This window comes from Teleopsis dalmanni, chromosome 2 (genome assembly GCF_002237135.1).
Source record: "Teleopsis dalmanni isolate 2A chromosome 2, ASM223713v2, whole genome shotgun sequence".
NCBI lineage: Eukaryota > Metazoa > Arthropoda > Insecta > Diptera > Diopsidae > Teleopsis > Teleopsis dalmanni.
The window spans coordinates 100,360,512-100,386,139 of record NC_051847.1 but is presented as its reverse complement, the minus strand read 5'-3'; the positions used below and the strand labels follow the sequence as shown (position 1 = coordinate 100,386,139).

The window sequence follows — 25,628 nt, the reverse complement described above, 5'->3', positions numbered from 1 at the left end:
CCAAGTGATTATATTTGATATCAATCTAGCTGTCCATCCTCCCTGAGTGCTATTCTTCTATCTTTGTTGCCAGATTTCGATGCTTTGCTCCGGATCTTTTCTTGCTATTTGTAAGGTATAGTTGCCGGTTGTTTTCTTGTTGCATACTCTTTGGCGCTCCTTTGCTTGAAGATCAATTGGAGTTACACCTGCTATTACAAAAACTGCTTCCGCAGAGACAGTGCAACATGCTATACATCGCTAATATTTCTTTTCTGCGCATTTTGATGTCTTGTGCGTCTGTCCACACTTCGCTACCATATAGATTTATATAGATTTGCGTTTACTGTTGTCATCAACAATTTCCGTTTTTCCGTAACAGGTTTTCCCGTGTTGGGCTTTAGTTTGCTTAAGGCAGCAGTGGCCTTTATTGCTTTCTCTAATGCGTACTTTATTTGCGCCCAAAACGTAAGTTTTCCATCTAATCTTATTCCAAGGTTATCAATCGTTATTTGAGTCCTCAGCACATCAATATTTATTTGCATTTCTATTTCTGTATTTATATACCTTTGAGTTAGTAGTAATATCTCTGTTTTATGAGTAGACAGCTGTAAGCCATGCGAGCTTAACCAGTCCTGTACTTTCAGCATCACTTTTGTGAGTTTTCTTTCCACTAATTGGGTATCGCAACCGGTAATAATTGCTGCCCCATCATCTGCGTAAGGTACTAGAAAGGCATCATGTGGCATCTCTATATGTAAAATGTCGTCATAAGTTGTGTTTCAAAATTCAGGTCCTAAGATTGATCCTTGCGCTGCTCCAGCAGTTATTTGTACCGTTTTTAATCCATTTTTTGTTGAATAGATTAATTGTCGGTTTGTTAAGTAGCTTCTTATTAATCTGTTTATAAAAGCAGGTACTTTGAAGTGATTTTCTACCTCATGTATGACGTCTTTCCGTCTGAGACTATCAAAACCATTTTCGCGAGCAACTGAGCACAATTTTTAATTTCGCTTGACTTCAAAACCTAATTGAATTGGATTTTTCTATTATTCGCTTAACTTCACAGCTTTTGTTTATTTCGTTCCTATCACATACGCATGTGTGGTTGCTTGCGCATTTGCCTGTCTGACAAATTGTATTCAAGTAATAAATAAATTTAATAATTCCTTCCTTCATTCGTTTTTTCTCATTTGTTTTTTTCTTTAACATTTACTTTAAGAATATTATACCTATTATGTATTTCATCACTTGTTAATACCTGTTGTTGCTGAAGTTTGGTGTTGCCAAAGTTGTCCATAATAACTAATAACTAAAAATTTTCTACACGGCAGTACCTACAATTGTACTCAGTGGTGCACAAGTTTGGAGTTACAAACATTATGATCAATTGAAAAAAGTCGTTACATTTTTTATAAAAAGATTTTATTTCTATCATCTAACACCTCAAACTATATGCTCCACTTAGAGACAGGCTTACCAACGCAGTTTGTAGACACAATGCAAACACATTTCGTCTATGTAAGAAAAATTCTTAATCTTCACTCCACAAGGTTTCCTCGAATACTAGCTGACCTTACGATTGAGAAAGATATATATTGGATCAAAGATTGGAAAAATAGAACGGAGTCCCTTCATAACCAGTATTCGCAGTATGAATCTTAAACTATTACACAATAATATTATAACTTTAAACAAACGGAATTAACACGATTCTATTGTCGCAAATGCTAGTTCGGGACCATAAAATACTTGTACAAGAACGGCAACTTAAATATAAATAAAACAAACCAACCAATACAGTTTCAAAATAATTTACTACTACCAGACCAAGCATGTTCTTTCGTTGTTGCAAGTCGACCCACCACGAGTGAAAATTTTTACCACCCCGAATAGAACGTTTCACCACCACGAAGGGTCTTCAAATATTTTTCTAACGAAAGAGGGATATGAAGAGCTCAAAATGGGTTTTGTTTTGTTTTTTTGACAGGAGAAATGCACGCCAATAACTGAAAAACGTAGTCAAATCAAATTAAGTTATTAAAGGTAGTGAATAAGTTTCTTTGAAAAAATAATTATATATGTCAATTATAATTACAATTTCAGTTATTAATATTTAAAGATGGTGCGGAATTGCGTAATGGAGTGTAAGTTATTTAAGGGAATATGAGAATTACCTATAAATGACGAAAGAAGCTAAAAAACAATAATTTATTAATTGTGGATTTAAAATATATGTTTTATGTTTAATATGATTTGTTTGCTTATGTGTGTATAAATACAAATTAGTAGAGCAAAAAAATACGTGAGTATAAAAAAGTGTTTTAATAAAGTTTTCTTATGTGTTAATTTGTGTTCGTTAAATAGTGAAAAATCTAATAAGAAATAAAAAAAAAAACAAAAATTGTATGTTTGCATTGTATTAACGTATCAATAAAAGATATTTCTTGGCAGTATACCGAATCATTTTGTTCATCACAAACTTCATTTCTGCAAAATATTAGTTTTAGTGTTGATATTGATTTAAATGAAGAAGGATTTCTTAAGCTAAATGCTTTTAACTACCTAAATATTTTGTTTTTTGATTGTTGCAATAGCATTTTTACCAAATTTTAGTCATTTTGTGAAACTATATTGCCTATGTTATTTTAATGAATACTCTAAAACTGTGTTACGTGGATATATTCCACACATTTGTCAACTTAAGTTTTATCTTACTTTCTACTAAATGAAATACAAGACAAAGCGCAATATTACAGTTTTTGTTTAGGAATTTATCCTACGCAGAAAGTAACGCGTTCTGTTTACACACTTCTGAGTGCACCGAAGATAGCTTACTGTTTATGCTATAATCAAACACCACCACACTTATCTTAAGAATGCAAATCCCAGCATAACTGATTTGATTTTATTAGCTTCTGCCGAACACTTTCTATTTAATTCTAGAAAAACCTTAGAAAGGGTGGTTGTGGTTTTAATGCATAACAACCGTAAACATTTATAAGCTATCTGAAATTGAAAGTCCTCTTTACTTAGGCAATCATTTATTTATACTAAAATGTGTCATTTCATATAAGGTGCTATATGATCATAAGCTCTAATAAATTTATATGTTTATAATGTCATTTCAAATCTAAAAAAAATATTCATATATTCTACACATAAACAATACCAAAATAAAATATTTTTTTAATTTTTATATAATGTGAAATTTTTATAATACTCATCAAATAGATGAACTAAAAATGTATAGAATATATCTCGTTTAAATCTGGCATTAATTCTGGTAAATAGTAAAGCTTATTTCATTTTATAAGGATAATAAATTATGTGAACAACTTGTGCTTCTTTTAATTCAACTTAGCTAATATTTTTAAATACTTTAATATTTATTTTTAAATATATATTACAGTCATAATGTAAAATTAAAATTTAACAATATTAATAAAATATTTTTTTATTAAATTTTATTTACACAACTCATATAACTCATATAATAAACTTAACAGCGAATGCGCATGCACCCACCCCATCAATAGATTTTTTGTTACTGATCATACAGAAATGTATGCAAACTAATAATACGCGTCATTCACCACATACATATGGAGCGAATGCGTGCACATCATTCCTTATCAATAGATTTTTCAGCAATAAATTTGAAATCCAATTCATCATTCACCACTCGAGTGTTGCCGTATAAAAATGGAAATTGGTAGTAGCTGCGGTCTTTGTTAATAATTACACATCATAACAGCATTTAATAATATTATTTCAAAATTAGTTTGAAAATAACGTTTTACACGCTCAAAATACATTGAACAAAATATAATTCATTAATTAAGAAATATTCAAATCTGTTTTTTTTATTTAAATAAAAAATTCGCTTCTACAAAATTTTTGTTACCAAACATAATATATTAAAATACTGTAAAATTCATATGAAAAAAGCAATAAAAATTAAGAATTTACTTAATATATATTACATGACTAAGCAAATTGAACTGATTTGAATATTTATATATTAATTTATATACTTATTTATCATATATTATTTGTTATAACATATATATTTTGTTTACATAATGTGATATTATTAACCAAATAAGGTACGCACAAGTTTTTTGTATTATTAAAAGCTAAACATATGATAAGCAAATAGTAAAAAATTATTATACTGCAACCTCAAAAGAAACTAATTTAACGCTATCGTGGTAAGATTCAATACGTGTGCCAAAATGTTATAAATTTCTATTCGTTACAATTGAAGTGAATGGAGTTTCCATTCTAGTTAAAGTATTCTTTGGTCGGGATCTCATGACATGTACCCAAAGCTGCAAGATAATATAATATGCACCAGTTATTTGTATGCCAATCTGACACACAATAAATATGTTAATGCCAATTTAGATTTTAAGTAAATAAAAATCTAATTTCGCTCCATCATTCTAAAATTTGTATTTTAGCAATTTGTACACAACTTTCAATATCGAGTTTCATGCGACGATTCAGTCAGCATTTAATAGTGAACGTTTGTTCATTCATACATTTACGAAGCAATAAGGACAATGTTTGATTATGTTTGACGGTGGAGGCTCATTTACATTATATTAATACAATATTTTATTATAATCTGTGTGATCAGTTCCATCCGTATTTCTTATGTCTGGTATCATTATTAAAATACTTATAACAGATCGATCAAATCGCTTTATCAGTTTTGTTAAAACATGATTTTATTTGATGTTAATAATCTTTGATATCAATCCTTATCGAAATTGTAGGTTTAAAACAATTTTTTATCGGTGTTTGAGAAAATTTTTTGCGTATGGCAACATTGTTTGTACAAGTATTTGATTGACTTTGGTTTTACTTTAATAATATTCTGAGATAATTATACAGTTGTTTTATTCAAAGTTTGGAAGTTTTTTTCGCGATTATAATACGTAAATATTCAAAATGTTAATAACTATTAAAAATCTTTATCAACAGACTTTCACTATAGTATTCCAAGCAGAAAAGACGGTAAGTATCAGAAGATAGATTCAGTAATATAATAGCGAAAAACGTACGCAGTGATGAAAATTCGAAAGTGTCATAAGGAAATTTGAAAAGTCATTGGATAATACTCCAATGACGTTGTTACCAACGAAAATGTATGTTTTGCTTATAGCTTAAATATCACCTAAAGATGTTGCTTGAGATAATGGATATTATTGCCCGTTTTATCTTGTTAAAATCCTATAAACGAAATTTACATTTAAGATTATATTGGCATTTTATTTTGCACATATAGCTATAAGTCCATTGTGTTTACATATGTACGCTATAGCCTTTGTCTATGACTTTCTTTGTGTGAAAGTTTACAACGTATTAAGATCAATTTATTGTAAATTATTCTAAATATAGATTTGATTATAAATATTCCTTCTACTACTCTACTCCTTCAAACCTTTGTCAGAGAAATCTTCACAATATTAGTAAATACAATATAGATGAACTCAACTATGAACTTTAATGTATATCTATTGGATTAATGGTTTGACTTCTTGATCAATAATATAATCTTGAAGGAACCTGACTATCTGGACTTCCTGCCAGAATGGATTTTTCCGATGGTACCGAGTTTTTGGTAATTATGTTTTATACATCCTCATTACTTACACAAAAGTTGTTCGAACGTTCCAAAAACTTGTGGGCAAAATTATCTTAGCGAGTTTTTGTCGAGTAATTTTGCTTTTTGTTGACAAATCTAGCAAGACGTAAACAAGAGAAAAAACAACACTGAACCGGAAAAGAAAGAATTTCAGAATTATATGATTAATATTTTAATATTATTGCGGCTTAGTATTGAAAATTACTACAAATTAGTAGGCGGAGATTTCTTCGTGTAAGAAAATATCGTAAATAGAGAGCATAGCGGTAAATTCTGCGCGAAATGTTAATTTCATAAACATTCATGTAAATGTGTTTGAGGTTAGGTCTGAAATGTTCGCTGACCTTTTTGAATTTTAGGGCAAATGATTTTGTATTTCAAAATTTTTGTTTTGAATTCAACTTATGTGCCGAGACATCCGATAAATAAAGCTTCAGCTACTTATTCAGACGCCACTTAAAAAAATTTAATTTTTATAATTTGTACCGTAAGATTTTATTATTTTTTAAGATTCTAAATTTTATTGTAAATCGTTTTTTTAATAAAAGCGATTCAATAAACACATATTGTTAAATAAAAAAAAAATATTTTTGTTCAATATTTAACTTTATAAATTATATTTTTTTTATTCCACAGTCAATGTAGCGTTATCGTTCTCCCACCCCACCCTGCATGCTAAACCTCAAGAGCAATTATGTGTATAAAATATTTTCTTTGATCAAATTTATAAATGTTTTTATGCTCTGCAACATTTGTAATAATTCCAAATCTCATTTAAAACAATAGAAACACATAATTTCAAAAACCGATTTTCGTGATCTTTGACCTTGAAATACAGAGGTATACAAATTTGAAACTTAATAACTAATAACTAAAATTTCATTTTACACATTTTGAGGAATATTTTTGATGTCAAAGCTTGAAAAAACCTATTCGTACATCGATATCGTTTTTAACGGCTTTAGAACATGTAATAATAGCCCATAATAAAGATAAAGATCAGTAATATGCAACTACATACTAAAGTTATGTTGCAGTCGTTGATAGAGAAAGAACTGAAACTATTTCTTCCTTAGGGCATGTTATTATCACTAATTCCCTTTATATTTAAATTCCGAAATACCCGAAGCAGGTTTGTTGATGTTTAGCGGCGACAGAGCTTCCACACACACATTCATAATTTCTTAGGTTTTTAATCTAAGGTTTGATGAAGGAAATTATTTTTAAAATATATAGGCTCATTATAGACTACCATTATGGAATATGTAAAGCATGGAACGGATATCCAATTTTTCGGCATGGGTGTCCACAGTTCAGTGGGCTATCAGCACTACCACTATTTTGTTTTGTTGGATTTTTGTTCTCGATCAATTCTAAATTTGTCATTATAATTAAGTTTTTTCATGCGCCAATAAGATACATATACACCCAATTCAGTGTATTCCAATTGTGTATCAACGAAAATATTGTCTGAAATAATATTAGGAATTCTTTTCAAAACCTAAATTGGCCATATCTACTTCTATGTTATTTTGTAGGATAGTAAAAATTTTGGTGTCCTGCTTGGTGCATCTTTCTAGTATTCACTTTCTTGGAGATTAAATACAAACATTGGAGCAAGTAGAGAATGATATTGCGAATTGGTGAGGGGCATGTTATCCAGTACCTATACCTGCTATTCTTTGTATCTATACTAGTTTGTTAATATTATATCGTTTATAAAGTGTTATCCATATAACTGTAGTGTACATCTGTAAGATGAAGGCCACAGAAAAAAAGATATGAACGCTTTTCTTAACGGTTTATTACATTTGGTTTCTCATTAACCTTATTATGCCAGTATAATATCTTGGTTATTTGTCATATAGCCATAGTAGTCAGTTTTCTGTGGTTCTATTTTCAGCCAAATATTCGCGGTCTAGTATCGATGGAAGTTGATGTTAACATTTTCACACCACAAACAAACTTAATTTGGAAACAATATTAATACATATGATTTGTAACTGGCTTTCTAGTGTGGAGATATAAACTTAACACTACTTAACAGATACGAACAATAAATGATTTTTTTAAAATACCATGTTAGGGGATTCTAATATCATAAATCTTAGCTATTCACGTAATGTATATATATATATATATATATATATATATATATATAATATGTATACAAAATAAACAGAAAACAGAAATTGAAGCACTGAATCAGTATTGAAAATCGTAATGAACAATGAATTGTGGTTAAATTTAGTAATATAAATAGCGAATAAATGATCATTTAAATCTCTTAAATCAGCGAATAAATGATCATTTTGGCACTTAATAGGGGTTTATAAGAAGAATTCTATCGTTTTGATTGCTGCTTTACGCGTGTTTAGTGTTCATGTCTAATTTATATATAGTTATAAATCAGCTAGGAAACTTTTTTGGATTTTGGATTATATTTGCTGACAATGTTTTTGTTGTGTTATGGCTAAACAAGTCATATGAATTTCTTACAACATTTGCATATGGGTCATTCTTTTACAATAGTTCATTTTCTAGATCCATTCTATACAAATATTCTGTATAAATATTATTGTAATATTATTATAATTTATTTTAAGGTTTTAGAACTCAAACAAGCAATTTTCAAAGAACGTGGATCAGAATATGTCGTTGATAAGCAAAAACTTATATATGCTGGTATGATATTCAAGTAAATAATAATAAATAGTTTGAATTATAATTTATTTTAAATCTAGGAATAATATTAGCTGATGATCGAACTTTACAGTCATATAATTTCGATGAAAAAAAATTTTTAGTTGTTATGTTAAAACGTGACATAAATGAATCAATACCAAAAAATAATGTAGCTGAAGAAAAGTTAAATAAAAGTGACGATAAAGAAAAACCTATGGAAATAAATGAGGGCACAGAATCAGTAACAAATACCACAAACTCTGAGAATTTGAATAGGAATTCAGATGTAACCAGTGCAACGGAATCCACACGTCAAGTCTTGACCAACCCGAATACGGATAGAGAAACTAGCGCAAATACAAACTCAAGTCAAAGAGATACAAATGTGCTTGAGACTAATAGAGATTCCCATATGCCTTTAGGAGAAGATTATGAAAGGACTGTGCTTTCATTGATTGAGATGGGATATAACCGCGAATTGGTAGAGAGAGCAATGGCAGCCAGTTTTAACAACCCTGAACGTGCGGTGGAATATCTTTTAAATGGAATACCAGAAATTAATGAAAGTTTTAGAAACACGACTACAGAAAGTTCGACTAGGGCTGTTGCAAGTAGTTTGGTTCCAGAAACACAGGCAGCTACTCAATTTTCATCTAATACTGCACAACGTCAAGGTAAATATATAAATCATAAATTTATAAAACGTAAATTGTTATTAATAGAGATAAATAGAAATTAATGCCTCATTAAAATCTGCTCAGTTACATTTATGTTATATTGCTGGTACAAAACATTGTTAGACTCGATCTGTTTTTAATTACTGCTCGGTAACATTTAAAAGGTAAACATAAATATCTCAGTTAAAATCAAATATTGCTGACGAGTTCTAGTTTCAAACAGTATTTGATCGTATAAATATTTTATCTAGATAAAGCGATTTTAATTTTAATTTAGGTCCCAAAAGTATGGATGGGCGCAGGGTGATGTTTTATAACTTAGCAGTAAATGCAGGGAATTGAAATTTTGCTCTTGTTAAATCATTACACATAACTTAATAAAAATTATATTTATATAATTCTCTATAATTTAGTAAATGTGAAAACAGCAAAATGTGTGAGGTAGTTGTAAAATTAAATAAAAAATAACAAATTGTATATTTAATTAACAACTCTTAAAATATTTTTGGCATAGTCCCTTTTGAGCTGTTGTCTTGCTGGAACAGTATTTAAATTTTTTTCTTTTTTTTTTTTTGAAAAATAGGATTTGATCACTCAAAATATTTGTCAGTTACAAAAATAATGTCAGAATCAGATTGAAATTTTTCCCTAGCATATTATATTTTTAAACTAAAATGTAAATAAAAATAATAATCAGTAAAATTGACGAATCAGGTAATAGATCGTAACATAATTCTATTAAAAATACTGTTGAAATTGGTGACAAATGAATTGGTACGCTTTTCTTTCCAAAACCGGTTTTTTTTGGGCTCTGAAAAGTAAGATCTTCAAAGTAAATCAATTATAATTATGCCATATGCGTCCCACAAAAAATATATCATAACCTTTTACTCTAAATTGTTATCACTTTTTTTTAGAATATATCCATTATTAAATCAGTGTTTAGAATTTTATTTCTTTCTCGGATTGAATTATTAAATGTTTATATCACTGCTTTAAAGTGATTAGACTAATTCACTGTAGGTAAACAAAGCAGCAATTTTGGTAAAAAGACAAAATTTATTCGACGCTCTGTCACACTACACAATTAAAGAAACTGTTATGATCAATGTACTTATTGCAAAGCGTATTTATGCTAAGCGATCATAATGATTATACATTACCGAGATGTTTGTACATATTTAATACCATAAATTAATACTTATTAAATGTAACAATTTCTATTACTATTCTTATCAGATCCTTTCGAGTTTTTACGAAATCAACCTCAATTTTTACAAATGCGCTCTTTGGTGTACCAAAACCCGGATTTATTACATGCAGTTTTACAACAGGTGAAGAAAAATTTAGTACTTTATTTGTTTATTTATCATATTTTTTTTTAGATTGGTGAAACTAACCCTGCTCTTCTGCAACTTATATCAGAAAATCAGGATGAGTTTCTTAATATGCTAAACCAACCAGTAGAGGATGAAATAACCGACAACAATGCTTTATTATCTTCAACACGTAGTCAAATTACTGCTACTTCAAGATCTGCATCAAACAACGAAACATCAAATGTTATTTCATCACAAAATTCAACACCTTTATCTGTTACAAATGAAAACGTTGCAGAAGTTAGTAATGAAAATCCTTTGTCTAATACTGGTAACAACCCAAACGTACCTCAGTCGTTAAATAATACCACCACAGAGTCTTCTCGTGGTAATACTACTGAAAGTGTTACCACAATTCGTTTAACACAGCAGGATCAAATTGCTGTAGAACGTGTAAGTCAGCTTAACAATGCTTAAAAATAAATATATTTATTAATTTAATTTTAATGTTTTTTGCTGGCCATAAAGTCGATTTCATTTAAAGAAAAACACGTGAATTCTATTTGATCATAAATTTTATGTAAATTAATTAATAATTGAATATTTCGATCATTTTTGATGGTCATCTCTGGAAACTATTTACAATAATTATAATATATACAAAAATAGAGGGGTTTTTTTCAACAGTATTAAATTGCAACAACAAAATATTGTTTTTAATTAATTGAATTAATTGCTGACCACACAGGTGTTTCAAGTATAGCCAAATATGCATTAACAGTGGTCTTTTCGGAATAATTTCTTATATAATTATTCGTAAATAATTTTTTGAGAATGCAAGTTAAAATTGTACCCTTCTAAATTCGAACTTCAGAGTCAGTGTTCATTAGCAAGCTGACCCAAAGCCTTACTTGACTTGTATGTTCTAACTGGGAGTCGATTTGTTAATTTTTTGTGAAAGTTCATTAATAAATTCATTTGCTGTGTTATATTAGAACGAAATCATGAACCAGCTGTAGGGTATTTGAATAAATTAATTATAGTTATTTTTAATTGTAATTAATTATTATTAATTTTTCCACTCATTAGTGGTTAGTTCTGGAATTATTTCTTATATTTAATCATTTGTAAATAATTGCTTGAGATTTTTATTTTTTGTTCTTACTTAGACTCTGTAAATGTAAAGATATGAAACAATGAAAACTATTTGAAGAACAGATGTTCCTTAGATTTGTTATAGTTAATTTATATTTTTATGTTGATAGTTGTTGTAAAGTATTCTTGAATATGACTATCGAAGATGGTCGAAATATTGGATTTATTAAAAAAATGGACGATTATTTAGAACTTATACGTGTATTATTTAAATAAAAAAACACAACGTTAAAATTAAAAAAAGGACTTTGGTCATTAAAACAAAATAACTTTTAAAAACTCCACGCGTGTAAGGCTCGTGTATATATCACGCCTTATGTAGCATTTGATCAAAAAATAACGAGAAGTTATAAAAACACGCAAAATTTTAATTTTTAATAATTTTCTTTATTATCGCCTTCAAAGTACTCTCCTCCTGCGGCTATACATGCTTGCCAACGCTTGATCCAATTTTCCACACAAGTTTTATAGGCCGTCGAAGGTATGGCCTTTAGTTCACGCAACGAATTCTCTTTTATGGCCTCTATGTTCTCAAAACGAGTCTATGGTCCTCGCAATGGCAATTTGAGTCCTGGGAAGAGGTAAAAGTCACACAGAGCCACATCTGAAGAGTACGGTGCTTGGTTGATGACATTGGTGGAGTTTTTGGCCAAAAACTGCGACACAACCAACGCTGTGTAAGCCGGTGCGTTATCGTGGTGTAAAATCCATGAGTTTTCCTTCCATAAATCTGGCCTCTTGTTGCGAATGGCCTCACGCAAACGACGCATAACGGTCAAATAATACTTCTTATTGACCGTCCGGAAGGAATTCATAGTGCATCACACCACGAATATCGAAGAAAACAGTGAGCATAACCTTGATTTTGGACCGACTTTGGAGTTCTTTTTACGGTTTCGGCTCACCTTCGAAGCACGATTCGGTCGATTGTTGTTTGGTGGTCAAATTCATAGACCCTTGTGTTATCACCAGTTATTTTGCGTTCAATGAATGTGGGATCACTACCTGCGTTGGAAATCATTCCTTTGGCTACATCACAACGACGCTTTTTTTGAATGAAATTCAGCTAAAAATCGCCACACGAAAATCTTTCGACTTCTTCGTATAGACGCCAAACAAAAACTAATCGTACGATATGCGTTACACTTTGACAGAATGTGTATAATAGTGTTGTGCCAGTGTGAAAATAAAAAAAAATTTACCGATTGGATAAGCGCGGGAATTCAAAAAAAGAATAAATAAGTTCTTTTTTGATCACAAGCTATATATCAATAACATTATATATGAGGCTAAACAAGCAGGGACTATCTTAAAATTGTAATTAATTGTAATTAGTGTTGTTTGTGGAAAATTTTTCTTAAATATAATTATTCGTAAATAATTATGCTCGTTGGTTCGAATTGAAGTATCGACATGGAGCTAAACTTAGATTATATTCTCATTAAAATTACAATGTCATCTGTTGAGGCTGAGATATATTTTAATGGTAAACTAAATCTTGTTTTTAAATTTTCTCAACTTTGACTTCCGAGAAAACACTGGTAATAACGACTATCAAAATGACAAGTTGCGAACTACCATTAAAGTCTTACTTAACTCCTCATTGAAAAATTTAATAGAAGCATAATTTCTAAAGCTAATGCATAGCAATTTTATCGATATTTTGTGTCCAACGTTTTCGCTTCTTTGAGACACGCAGATAAAAGTGCCATTTCCCGAAAACACACTGCGACGATGTTATACTGTTTTCTTGTGGTAGTGCCTCTTCCTTTAGCTATATGAGCCCGTCCGAAAAAATAACCAACGTTTTTGCACATCACTTAAATATATCTTCTCAAACAACCCCAGTTATTAAAGATCATAATTTTGTAGAAAATCAAAAAAAAAAATTAAAAATTTATCATCCATTTCCGATGCGTGAAAAGAAATCGTCCAACATAATGATTCACAAATTTAGTAAATTACCTACATTATCATCAACATATTGACTCATCAGTCAATTTTCTTGGCTTTTTAAACTTTTGTCAAAACAGGTATTTCAATATAAACCACATATCAAAGTCGGCGGCAAAATTTATCTTTAGTTATTTAACTGGAAGATCGCAGTCTTTTGTAGTATCGAATGAATTCTCGACTTTTAAAAGTCTTCATATTGGAGTTCGTCAAGGGTTAATTATGGGTCCTCTTTTGTTTTCAATTTATATAAATGATGTCTTTTCAATTTGTAAATATGCTATATTCTATGGATATGCTGATGACATCCAAATTTATATTTTTTGTCATTTCACTGCTATTCATAATCGAATTCAGAAGATAAACGTTATTTAAAAGAATATAACGCTTAGGCCGTTCAAAATAAAATACTACTTAATGCAAAAAAACAACAATTAGTACATAAAAAATATGTCAATGGTTTGCCTTAGGTGTTTATTGGACAATAATTTATCGATTACAACACTTTTGTTAAATGTTTAGGTTTCTATCTACACACTAACTTACATGCTTGTGACTACGGAAATCGCCTTAGATGTCTTAATCTATCAGCGAAATATACCCTTGTTACTCGCTACATTTTCGTAAAACAGTTAATAATTCCTATTATTATATTTTCCTCTTTAGTTTATTCTAAATTAGATGTGCTGTCTTTTGGTAAGTTAAGAAGTTTAATGAATTCCATTACGCGATATGTTTATGGTCTTAGAAGATTTGATCACCTGGGTATGCAATCTAAGGTTGCCTGTTTGTTTGTTTCTGTTTGAATTGGTTAACGCTAAATTACCTGTGTACCTTTTCAATTGTCTGCAACAATAACGATCCAATAGATGCTAGTATAACTGCTGACTGTCAGCTCAGTTGGCGTAGATACACATAGTGCTTAGGTACATTTCGAATTCATTTTTTTTATTTTTTGGACAGAAAGCGGTTCTGATAAATCGGATGTCTTCGTTGATGCCAATTGTAACGAGTTGCTCAATCCATTTTAATAAATAGCACAATGATTGATACATGCTCTTATAGCTGAAGTTATTTGTTGAAAATTCGTTTAACCTGCTCTTAGACTCCTCGTTAAAACAAAAACAATATTTGTTTTGGTCCTTTTTACTACTGAAGCGACAGGGATTGGCGATAAGAATTTGTTGAACGAAAACTTAACAGTTGTTCCATGTCGATCAATTAATTTCTAGAATTGAATTATGAAAGTTTTTTTTTTAACAATTTGAATACTGTGAGTTTTATCATTACTATTAATTTTATAATTTATCATACTACTTTCGTCATTGTACCATCACATTAAAACGGAGAATTGTTACCCGAACGCCACCTCAAGCCTCCATAGTGTTATTATATCCTTAATATGCAAAAGTAACGGCTATTAGTAATGAGAGTAACCTTGAACTGTTAATAAAACAAAATAAAACCAAATGTTTTATATTCTTACTTTCTATTATCAAATTTAAATAGAAGGTGTGTTTTATTATTAAGGTATTTGGATCATTGTTTCTTTTACAAGCGGGTCGGCTTTGATTTTATCACCTCTGATTTGTTTGGAATTTTTTTTTTGCATTCTTTTTTAATCTTAAAAAATAATTTTTAAAATTATTTTCAAATACATGCGTACATTATAAATTGAATTAAGTAATAAAAAACAAAAACGTTCATAATATATTTTTCGGTATTTCATTAAAGAGAAATGAAATGAAATGAATTTTATGCTGAACTTCCTCAATATTTATAGTTAAAATACAATTTTTATGTTATGTTAAATTGGTTGGCGTCTATTACAAATAGTGATGATATAGTTGTCAGGGAGAGGCGATTACATTATGATCATTGTTATCTAATGATATTGTCCTTGTTAATACGTTTGATCTTCCTGATAAAGTTGAGTAAATCTGACAACGGTCTTTTGTGATACTGTTATAATTAGGTGGGACAGGCGTGTTAAACTAGCCGTTGTCATCTCATGGTATTATCCTTTTGAATCCATTTGGTTTTTCAGAAAAGCTAAGTAGGTTCGAAAAATTTGTTTTCGTTTTCGAAAATGATGAATATGCCACCGTTGAAACATCGGGGCAATAGCACAGTTATAATTTCATAAAATACATACGGAGTCCCAAAACCCATTTCGTTTTATTGCTCTCTAAACAAAACCAAAAGGTTAGCCCACAAGTCATTTGTCATTACAATGATGAATGCCTCTATACTTCTAAACAATTCCCACATTGGAGTCAGTATCGATAAGTCGGCTTTATTCTTTTGGCCAACTCGTCTACTATATCGTTCCTTTCAATATTCCTATCTCCAAATATCCACCAAAGAGAGAAATAGACCTTCTGATGTTCGATGTTCACCATTGAGGTATGTCATTTTATTGCAATCCTTGATTTCATCGTTATGGATTCGATTGCCTTCATGACTGGTTGATGATCCCTTTTAATTTTATCTCAAATTGTATAGTGTCCTTAATTGGCTGATTTGGAATAAAAAATAATGCCAAGATATTTGGATTTCAAGGAAAAATAGACAGGGTCATTTCATACAGTTTGGGGAACGTAAAATTAAGGTTTGTGTTCCGTCTTCTTGTCGTTGTAGTACTTTTACTGAATGGTATCTAAGATCACTTAGCTGATTCACTATTTAAATGCTCTATTGAAATATGATGAGTTCTTAAGGTGATTTTATAGAACCATAGTAAAAAGTCTAGTATATCATTCAGAATCAAACAATTTCTTTGATCTAATGGTGGGTGAGCTCTATCTAATTGGAGTTCATTTTGTTACGGTAAATCTGATATAGGTGAATCTTGAAGTTCTAGGTGAATTAATAAATACCTAAATAATAAAAACGCATTTTTTGAGAAAATTATATTCCATACTCCAATATAGTTCGCTATTAGTTGCACACACCAAGTCCAACGAACTTTCAACATTTGGATACCTTGTAAATGGTAAGATTTATCAAATCCTCCAAAATGTACTTCAGTTTCTCATTCCACTTCATCATTTGCAAATGTATTGCTCTGGAGACATCTTTTCAAGATTGAAAAAAGGTAATAGGTACTGGGATCTAAATCTGGAAAAATACGATGGATGAGGAAGCAATTCGTACCGTAATTCAATTAATTTTGCCATAGTTTTCAACACTTCTGGAAATAAAGATATTACCAAATTAATTTCGTGATAAATTGTTAACCGATTGTTAAGTGAGCTATATGGCATGTTGCGCCGTCTTGCGTCTTGTTGGAACCAAAAACGCCGTCTCGTCGATGTTTAATTGATAAATTATTGGAAACCAAAATTCAGTTAGCATAGCTCAATAGCGCTTGCCATTCGCCATAACGACAGCTCCTTTTCCATTACGAAAGAAATTAGGACCGATGATACGTGTAAATCGCACCAAACAGTCAATTTTAATGGATATAATGGTGAAGAACGTTTAACGGCTTGAGTATGATTATGTTTGCTCCATATACGGCAATTTCATTTATTGACGTTATTATTATGTTGACCGTAAAGTAGACGAACTGCTCTATGATCTTTGCGAACAGTTAATTTTTTTTAAAAATAAATTTCCACAATTTGTAAGCGCTGTTGTAGCGCTAAACGACTCATGATGAATTGCCAAACCTTACTGAACAGAAATGTCAACACAGTTTAATATTCTCAGCCTTCAAACCATAGTTACCGATATCGATAATTCTCATACAGCTAAAAAAATATCCTATACATGTTTGACTAATATAATATCCTTAACCATAATATCAAATGTCAAATGAAAATAGTTAACTCACTCTTAACATTACCTAGTGTTCTCTTAATATTAATAATTTAATTTTTAATAAAATTTTACTTAAAGAGGTTTTCGAACAGAAGTGAAACAACAACAAAAATTTATTTTTTAAATTATTTTAATTAATTGAATTTTTGGCTGACCATACAGCTGTTTCGAGTATTGCCAAATACCCTTCATCAGTGGTCTTGGAAATAATTCTTGTATTAATTATTCGTAAATAATTATTTTTGAGACTGCAAGTACCAGGAATCGAACTCGGGTCCTGCCAAATGTGAAGCTCAGAATCAGCGCACCTTAACCAACTGATCCAAAGCCGTACTTGACTTTTTTGTTCGCATATTTTTGCTGGAGTTTTGTTATTAACAATTTTACTTGCTGTATTTATATATTAGAACGAAATCATAAACCAGCTGTAGAATAATTGAATTAATTAATTAATTATATTTTTTATTTTTAATTGCTAAATTTGCTAAATTTGATAAAATTTTACTTAAATATTTTTTTCTTTTCTTCAACAGTTAAAGTCCCTTGGATTCCCAGAGGCTTTAGTACTTCAAGCTTATTTCGCCTGCGAAAGGGATGCGCAATTAGCTGCAAATTTTTTGTTTTCTTACTCATTTGATGACTAAAAAGCATAATCGTTATCTTTTTATAAAATTTTTCATATTAATTTAAATGCGGTTGAAATGTAGAAAACAAAATAATATGGTAATTTATATATATATATATATATATATATATATATATATATATATATAAAGTGTTTACATTTTATTTAAATAAATTCTTTGTTATATTTAATAACACGACTAAATGCTTCTATTATTTTTTTTACCAAAAATATTATCGTTCATTAAATACTTATTTGTAATATCTAATGGGAGGAAAAAACACCAAGCTTAAAATCGCCTTTATAATATTATTATTTACTTTAAATACAAATGTAAAAAATGAATCAAATTAAAAATAAATTATACAGTGAAAAAAATGTAAACTTAATTTTTATTATTATAACGTACAAGTTGTTCAAATTGTCTTTGATGTAATGGTTTTAAAAATAAAAGAAACGTCAAAAAAGCTTTTGTGCAAAAATTGATTCTCGCGAATATCATTAAATGAACTGCGGTGAAAGCGCAAAACAGAAACGGCGACAAAAATGCAACGAATTGTAAACTAAGCTTTACGCTACATTACTGTTTGATCGAATACGTATATAAGACGACACATTTGCTTAGCAAAGGCAGTTAGTGATCGACACTTGAAGGCATCACACTTAGTGATCAACATCCCAAGAATACGTTTTTGTACTGTCGATAAATCTCATAGGCGTGAATACGTTTATGTTCCTTTCCTCATAGGCGTGAATACGTTTATGTTCTTTTCTTTCTTTATAAGCGTGATTATATATATATTATTATTGTATATTATATATTTCATTATATTTATATATATTTTGCTCCGCCAAGTAAAAGTGGTAAAAAAATCATAATTGTTAGACTTAAGAAATTTAACTAATAAATAAACATTTAGAAATTAATATTTAAACACAGTGTCCTTATTTCGTAAAAATTTGTTGTCACGACCCAGGACAAACCTGTGAGTTTACCCTAGCAAAAGAACGAGCAAAACTGGTCGTTACAAAGTTGAACAAAGAAACAAAATTTTTCCAAATGTATTCCGAAGTTTTTAATTTTTCATATTTTAGGTAAATTGAATGTTAAATTTTACTAGGAAGTCAAAATTATCAGAATTATCAGAACGAGCTCCAGTGATATGCAAGGTAGCCATCGTTCTAGTTTTATCAGATAGTTTTGAATAACTCATCTTTTGAGTTGTTCGCCATCGGAAGGTAACTCCGTTAAGAATGATTTTTTCGGTGAAAGCTATAGACCCAGAGCTTAATTCAAGGTTGGAGACCCCATCTGCGATCTAAGTACGAAAACCGAATTTCCCACACCATTCTCTCACAGTAAAGAGTCAAAAGTTAATAATATTGGAAAATACCGTGGGAAATTTACCCGATGAAGCGATACCAATGCTAGCCGTATAAGCTCTGGCCCTGCATAGTTTGAGCAGTGTGTTTACCGCTATATGGCGTTCTTCAACAGACTGCTCTACAGGATCGGATACTTCCGATGTCGGAGGTGATAATCCTAGTTTTGAGAAGAACCTTTACAAATTTCAATAAACTATTATCCAAGTTTAGATTTCAAAAGTATTGTATGATAGTTTTAGAGCAGATTTTGCCCTCGATATCCAGAAAGATGGCAAGTGTGTATATCTTGAGGGAGATGCAACGATCTAATTGTGAAATAAGTGTAAAGAGTGCTGTATTGACAGACTTAATTAACGGATTAATGGTTTTCCTAATGTAAAGATGAAGAAACCTTTCGAGTACTTTCAGTAAAAAGGAAAAGAGACAAATTGGTCGGATGCTAGAGTATACTGCTCTCCCTACTTTAATGAATACTACTCGTTCTACTACTCCAGCAGCTATGGATATACAGCAGTTTAAGGATACTATTGTTAGATGTTTAGAAGCCAGTGAAGAATACCGCGCTAAATATTAGCTGAACCTGATCAGCTGTCCGAACCTGGGGATTTATATGCTATGAATGTTTGAATGGTCCACTTTATTTGAGTAAAGGTCAGATGAAAAGGGGTGGGGTAATCAAAAGTGGTGAGCCGACATCTATTGATACATGATTTACTCCCTGGAAACTGTGTGTCTAGAAGAATTTCAAGTCTCCTTGCTAGAGTTAGTCCATTGACCATTAGGAGAAAGGTTGCAATCTAGGGTCTAATGGAAGGAATTAAGAATTTTGCGCAATCAACTAAACTGAAAAGAAGCTCATATGTATGGGCTCCAGTTTCCTGTAGCTTTAGCATCACTGAAAAAATTTGTACAAGTTTTGCGGATGTGTGCAGTTGTTAACTTTAACGGACTTACAGGCCCTATTAGTAGCAGACTTAAATGCTGCTTTTAGAAGGTCGACCGCACGATCAGTATCAGAGCAGTTAAAAATAGTGGGTGCAACTGGCTGTAAGCTAGGCTTAAGGGTTGATCGGGAAGTGTGCCAATCAGTACGTATTCTATTGCTTGGTTTAACTGATCTGTTCATTTCAGAGTTCACCGCCAGATCAAAGTCAAAAGTAATGTATTCGAGAAATGTGTCGTATGAGAAAGAGCAGTCCTGTGATATGGATCAATTAGTAAGAAAGCGTGAGGAGTGTTTATTAATTAGGGTAATGTCGAGAACTTGGCTTCTATTTAAAGTCATGAAGGTCGGTTCGCCGCCCATATTAGCAATCATTAAATCATCTTCATGAATGATATCTAAAATACACTCACTTGCTACACTTGCTCAGTAGTGTAGTGCTGCTCTACATTTCATAATGTCCGTTGAGTTTTATAAATCTTAATGGTGACCCACCCGAAACCATAATTGATCATCATCCATTTCGAGATATTAGGGGCGAAATATTTTTTGTTGATAACGGCCAGCGCTTCCAGAAACCTTTACAACCTTCTTTTCCAATCATGAGTTGGCAAGTCGGTAGTGTTCGCTCTATGGAGAGCTAATATTTCCTCTGGCTGTGTTAGCTCCGAAGGTAACCAAATTACCTACCTACTTGCCTGGACCAGGTATGTTGTGAAATTTTATCCACTGAAACAAGTTTAGGCTGTGCGCCAGGCGATTAGCTAATGTGGTCTAATGTGGTCTGAACAAGCGATTGCTTGATGTGATTCTAGTACCAGCCTGCATTACGGAAGCTAGGTATGGTCCTGAACGATCTCACTAAAAAGTCAAGAGGTATGGAATCTGAAAATTTCTATTTTAGAACGCTTGCTCGACGCAGGGCACAGTTTGATCAACTTGCTACGCCGACATTTGGAAAGTAGTTTGAAATTTTCTTTTACCTGCTTCATTGAAACATTGGCGCCATCTGCAAGCGGTCAGCGGCGTTAAGCCCATTAAGGATTCGGTAGGCTGGATGGAATGTATGGAATGTTTTCACATGTCACCCCGGTGCTACCGTACCAGAAGATAGCTAGGTCAAAAAACCTACCTATCTTCCAGAGGAAATAGATTATTTGTCATTATAAAGAGTACACCACGAGGAGGCAATCTACTCTACATCTCTACAAAGTGTATTTACATGTTATATTGTGGTACATGTGCGTTTTCGACAAATTTCTTGTAGTGTTTAGGATTTGTTTCTCTTATAATTGTTTAACAATAATCTATCAACAGACTTGGATCCCAACCCTATATATATATTTGTCTATTGCAGAGATATCCTGATGGATATCTTAAACCCATTAATATAAGCCAGATTAAAGTTACGTAGCTTAAAATATTCTTACAAGTTTTAGCTTTAATTTGATGTGAAATACTTGAAATGTATTTGATGTAATGATGTAACTTCATCAAAAAAATGTTATGGGGGCATATGCAGAGTGATGTCCTGAGAAGCATCAAACTAACGGTTTCTTGCGAATAACTCGAAAATGGCATACAAGAAAAAAATCATTATGATTTTCAAGTTTTGTGTTATAGCTGTTTTACCTGTTTCAAACCCGTGGCTGCACGATTATTTCATCATCAATAATTGAAAATTCATAATTAGCTTTCAGTCACTATGAAAATGATCCATTCAAACATAAAGCATTACTACATTCATGAAAACAGTGTTATGAAATTCACTACATTCGTTAAAAAAACACTTAGGGGATCACTAAAGTACATTATTTTAGTGTTTCAGACATGTCGTCTTCATTTTTAGTGTTTATAAACACAAAGATTGAAACTTTATTGATTTGTTTCGGAGTGCATTGTTCACTTGTTTTCACTGGTTCTAACTTTATACCATACATATTATTATCAAATTCATGTGTGCTCACAATGCCTATATTGTCTGCGTATTTGATTAACTTGCCGGAATTCTTATCATAAGCACCTAACTTTTAAATGCCGATAACATGGCTTTTGTTTCCAACGCTAGATTAAATAAAAACAGGTGAGACAACTTTCTTTTTGTCGGAATCGTCAGATCGGAAATTTTCTTTTTTATTTTTAATTTATATTCGTATTCATCATGAAGTTTTCGTATTTCATCATGAAAAACTGAAAGTTTGTTGAAGGCATTACTTTTAATCTACGTACATATAACATGCACTTCATACATTTTGTGTACCCTTTAAATTTCAGTTAAATTAAAATGTAAAAAGTATTGAAAATATTTATTTTTTAAATTTAATTCGAATTAATACTAATGACCTCTACATAGTAGAGGTTCTATATAATGCCAGCAACAATATGAGCGTTATGCTCACACTGTGATTTGAATTTTGGATGGTTTTTGCACTATATTTTTTGCGATGCGATGGTTATGCCCACGATAAAGCAGACATTTATGCCGTAGCGCCCAGTATTGAAAGTTATAGTTTTATTCCTGTTGAATACGACCATCGCATTCATTGGCTGCTAGTAGGTTTGCAACTAGAACTTGGCGATCATTATTTCTGTCAGTTTTCCGTGAGACACCTGATATTTTGTCGATTTAAATATGTTTATAATTTTAATATAAGGGTACTTAACCTCTAATAAAAGAGATTACCTCTAATTATATTTTTTAACTGTAAAACTCCATTGAAAGAAATAAATGGGGTTTCAGCATTTGTGAATGATTGAAAGTGAACTGTTAAGTTTAAAGCGACTTTTTAATTTTATTATTGTATTTGTCAGTAGTGAGGCTTCAGCTTTTTGGCAAGGTGTTCACAATTTGATCAAAACAGAATTCCAACTATAACGTATTCCCTCTACTTCTAAGTTTTGTCCTTTCCACAATCAAATAGCATACAAGACCAACGAAACAATTTATTTAAATGTTCACAGCCTGTGATCCACCGGTTTTTATTTACCATAAAGCTGTAGCTGTAGAAAAACGGCGACTTACCACAGATTTCTACATTTTTACATTAGGTACCAAATTCTTCATATCTGGAGTTGGTCTATTCATTTTATGACTTAAAACCTTTTTTTCAGAAGATCGTTTAAAAAAAGATATTTGAATCAAATCTTTAATCACACATTTATCCATTTCTAAATATTATTTTTCACTTCAAATTTCTTTAATTTTTTTCTTTACTTTTACCATTTGCTAGTATAAAATTGCAATAATGACTTTGTTTTTGATTTATATCCAACATCTACATAAGAGTAAGAAACTCTTATCCATTCATTTACTCTTTTACTTTGTATTTAATATGCGCGGTTCAGTTTATTTACTGAACCATTTGCCCATATAAAACAGCAACCGTGACTTTGATTGTGTTTGCACGCTTTGTATGAACTTATGGTTCAGTTAGGTCGATTGAACCTCTAGTCAAATGTAAAGCGATTTGGAGGTTCACTTTTTTTATTGAACCGCTTGCACGCATTAATTTAAGAGTTATGATTATATTACATACATATTTTGCGGGGCTTGTTTTCTCTTTTATTTTTATATTTGTTTGTATGTTTTGTGTTGTGTACTCAATATTGAACAAAGTCCCAATGTGAATGTTATTTGATTTACATGCTTTGTAAGCAGCGCGGTGCCGTTTTTATTCTGAACCTTAGTATATTTTAAGAGGAATGTGTTTTCGCTTTTATTAATTATAAGCAATGTTGGGTGTATCTAACATATGTGTGATTTTGTTTGTATTGTACGTTTTGTGTTTATGTTAATCTGTTTGGAAAAGCTATTATAAAAAATATTAAGTAGCAACATAGCGAGATTATTTACCTAATAAAAAAATCTAAAAAGGAAGCTTTGTCAAGGTGTTCAGTGAACACTCTGAACCATTCGACGCCTCGCCTCTGGTATTTGTATTATTTTTATCATTTCATTTTACTTATGACTTATAATTAGTTTTTTTTATTGTTTTAATAGGGGGTCCGTGATGTTATATTAAAAAGTAGTTAGAATTCTCAAAAGAAAATTGTCTTGATGACATAATATATAAACGCAGCTTGACGGTTCCTGCTGGGTTATTACGCTATACTTTCACAGATCTCCGTTATTATTGCTTAGTGTTTTTTAAAGCTAATTTTATAGTAGGTAAGTAAACAAGTAATTAAATAACAATTTATTTTAATAGATCTCATGTTTATTTATTTATTTATTTATCTTGAAACAATTGTCTCCAAATTATTGTCATGTGCTCTATTTAATACATAATTAATTGATATTTACTAATATTATCATTAAAATCATTATAGTAATGTTTAGAAAGATAGTATAAGGTATTATATAGTATTTTTATATAATGACCATTGCGCCACATTGCATAAATATGATTATATAAGGTACATATATATTTTACAATCTTTTTTTTTTTTATCAAATCAATTCCGATACCGTTCATTAATTTGTTATAGATATTTAGAATTTATTTAGATTTTGAGAGAATATAGGTCAGATTCTTAACCATTATAATAGCTTCAAGGACTTTCTATTTAAATGCATTTTTAATTAAATTTCTTTTTAAATTGAATATATATATTCAGAATTTATGGTAAATATACGTAAGATTTTTAGTGTGTTAAAATGGTATCGCAGTTTTAAATTATACTTATTTCTGCTTATATTAAAATACATTCTAACAACATACGTACATATGTCACCATTAATATTATAACGGTTCATATAAATACACAATAATATATTTACAAAAAAAATGCATATCCATTCATATTTACAATTTGATTTAAAAATTACTTAATTATATTTATTGTCACAATAAAGACGTTGATGCGATTGAAAATTGACATTCGATTATTAGTTTGTTGGATATGTAGAGGTAAAATTTGGTACATAAATATTCAACAACTCTATCTGTACCAGCTTAGATACATATATCTGTTAAGATAGAGTACGTATAGATAGATATATATTTTCTTTTTGATTGTGAATTGCATACACCATTCCATATACATACGTATTTATGTGTATAGAATCACGCTAAAAACTTATAATAAACAGTCAGGAACTTTTATTATTGCTATACGCTCTAGTAAATTAACTTATATAATATTGTATTAATGTTAGCCAAATTCTTTGATAAAATAAAATAATAATAATGTGATTAAAATATTTTAGTAATATGAATATAAACTCATTTGGTACTTTCACTTTTAAATTTTTTGTATAATAGCATTTAGTTTTTAAATACTATCTCAAAAAAAAGATATTCGTTAAACCGATAAAGAAAGTATTAATCTTTTGTAAAGAATCATGTCCAATTTTTATGCTTTCAGAATCAATAAAACTATATTGACCACTTTTTGACTACAATTAATATTCATTACCGGTATA

The 25,628-nt window shown here is 30.4% G+C and overlaps 1 protein-coding gene across 1 annotated transcript; it reads left to right on the top strand.

The window, feature by feature from the left end:
- The first annotated feature begins 4,827 nt into the window (after positions 1–4,827).
- Positions 4,828–17,970, top strand: LOC119679163 (UV excision repair protein RAD23 homolog A). The gene is made up of 6 exons (XM_038091365.1): positions 4,828–5,004; positions 8,242–8,320; positions 8,380–8,994; positions 10,237–10,331; positions 10,383–10,769; positions 17,783–17,970. The coding sequence occupies exons 1-6, from the start codon at positions 4,939–4,941 to the stop codon at positions 17,891–17,893; spliced, it is 1,353 nt and encodes a 450-aa protein (XP_037947293.1). The 5' UTR covers positions 4,828–4,938; the 3' UTR covers positions 17,894–17,970.
- Positions 17,971–25,628: the final 7,658 nt, after the last annotated feature.

Bases quoted from the DNA above. Each gene is read 5' to 3' on its own strand.
- LOC119679163 (XM_038091365.1), top strand. From the start codon at position 4,939: ATGTTAATAACTATTAAAAATCTTTATCAACAGACTTTCACTATAGTA. The intron at 5,005-8,241 runs GTAAGTATCAGA...ATTTATTTTAAG, and splicing joins TATTCCAAGCAGAAAAGACG to GTTTTAGAACTCAAACAAGC. The intron at 10,332-10,382 runs GTGAAGAAAAAT...ATTTTTTTTTAG, and splicing joins TACATGCAGTTTTACAACAG to ATTGGTGAAACTAACCCTGC.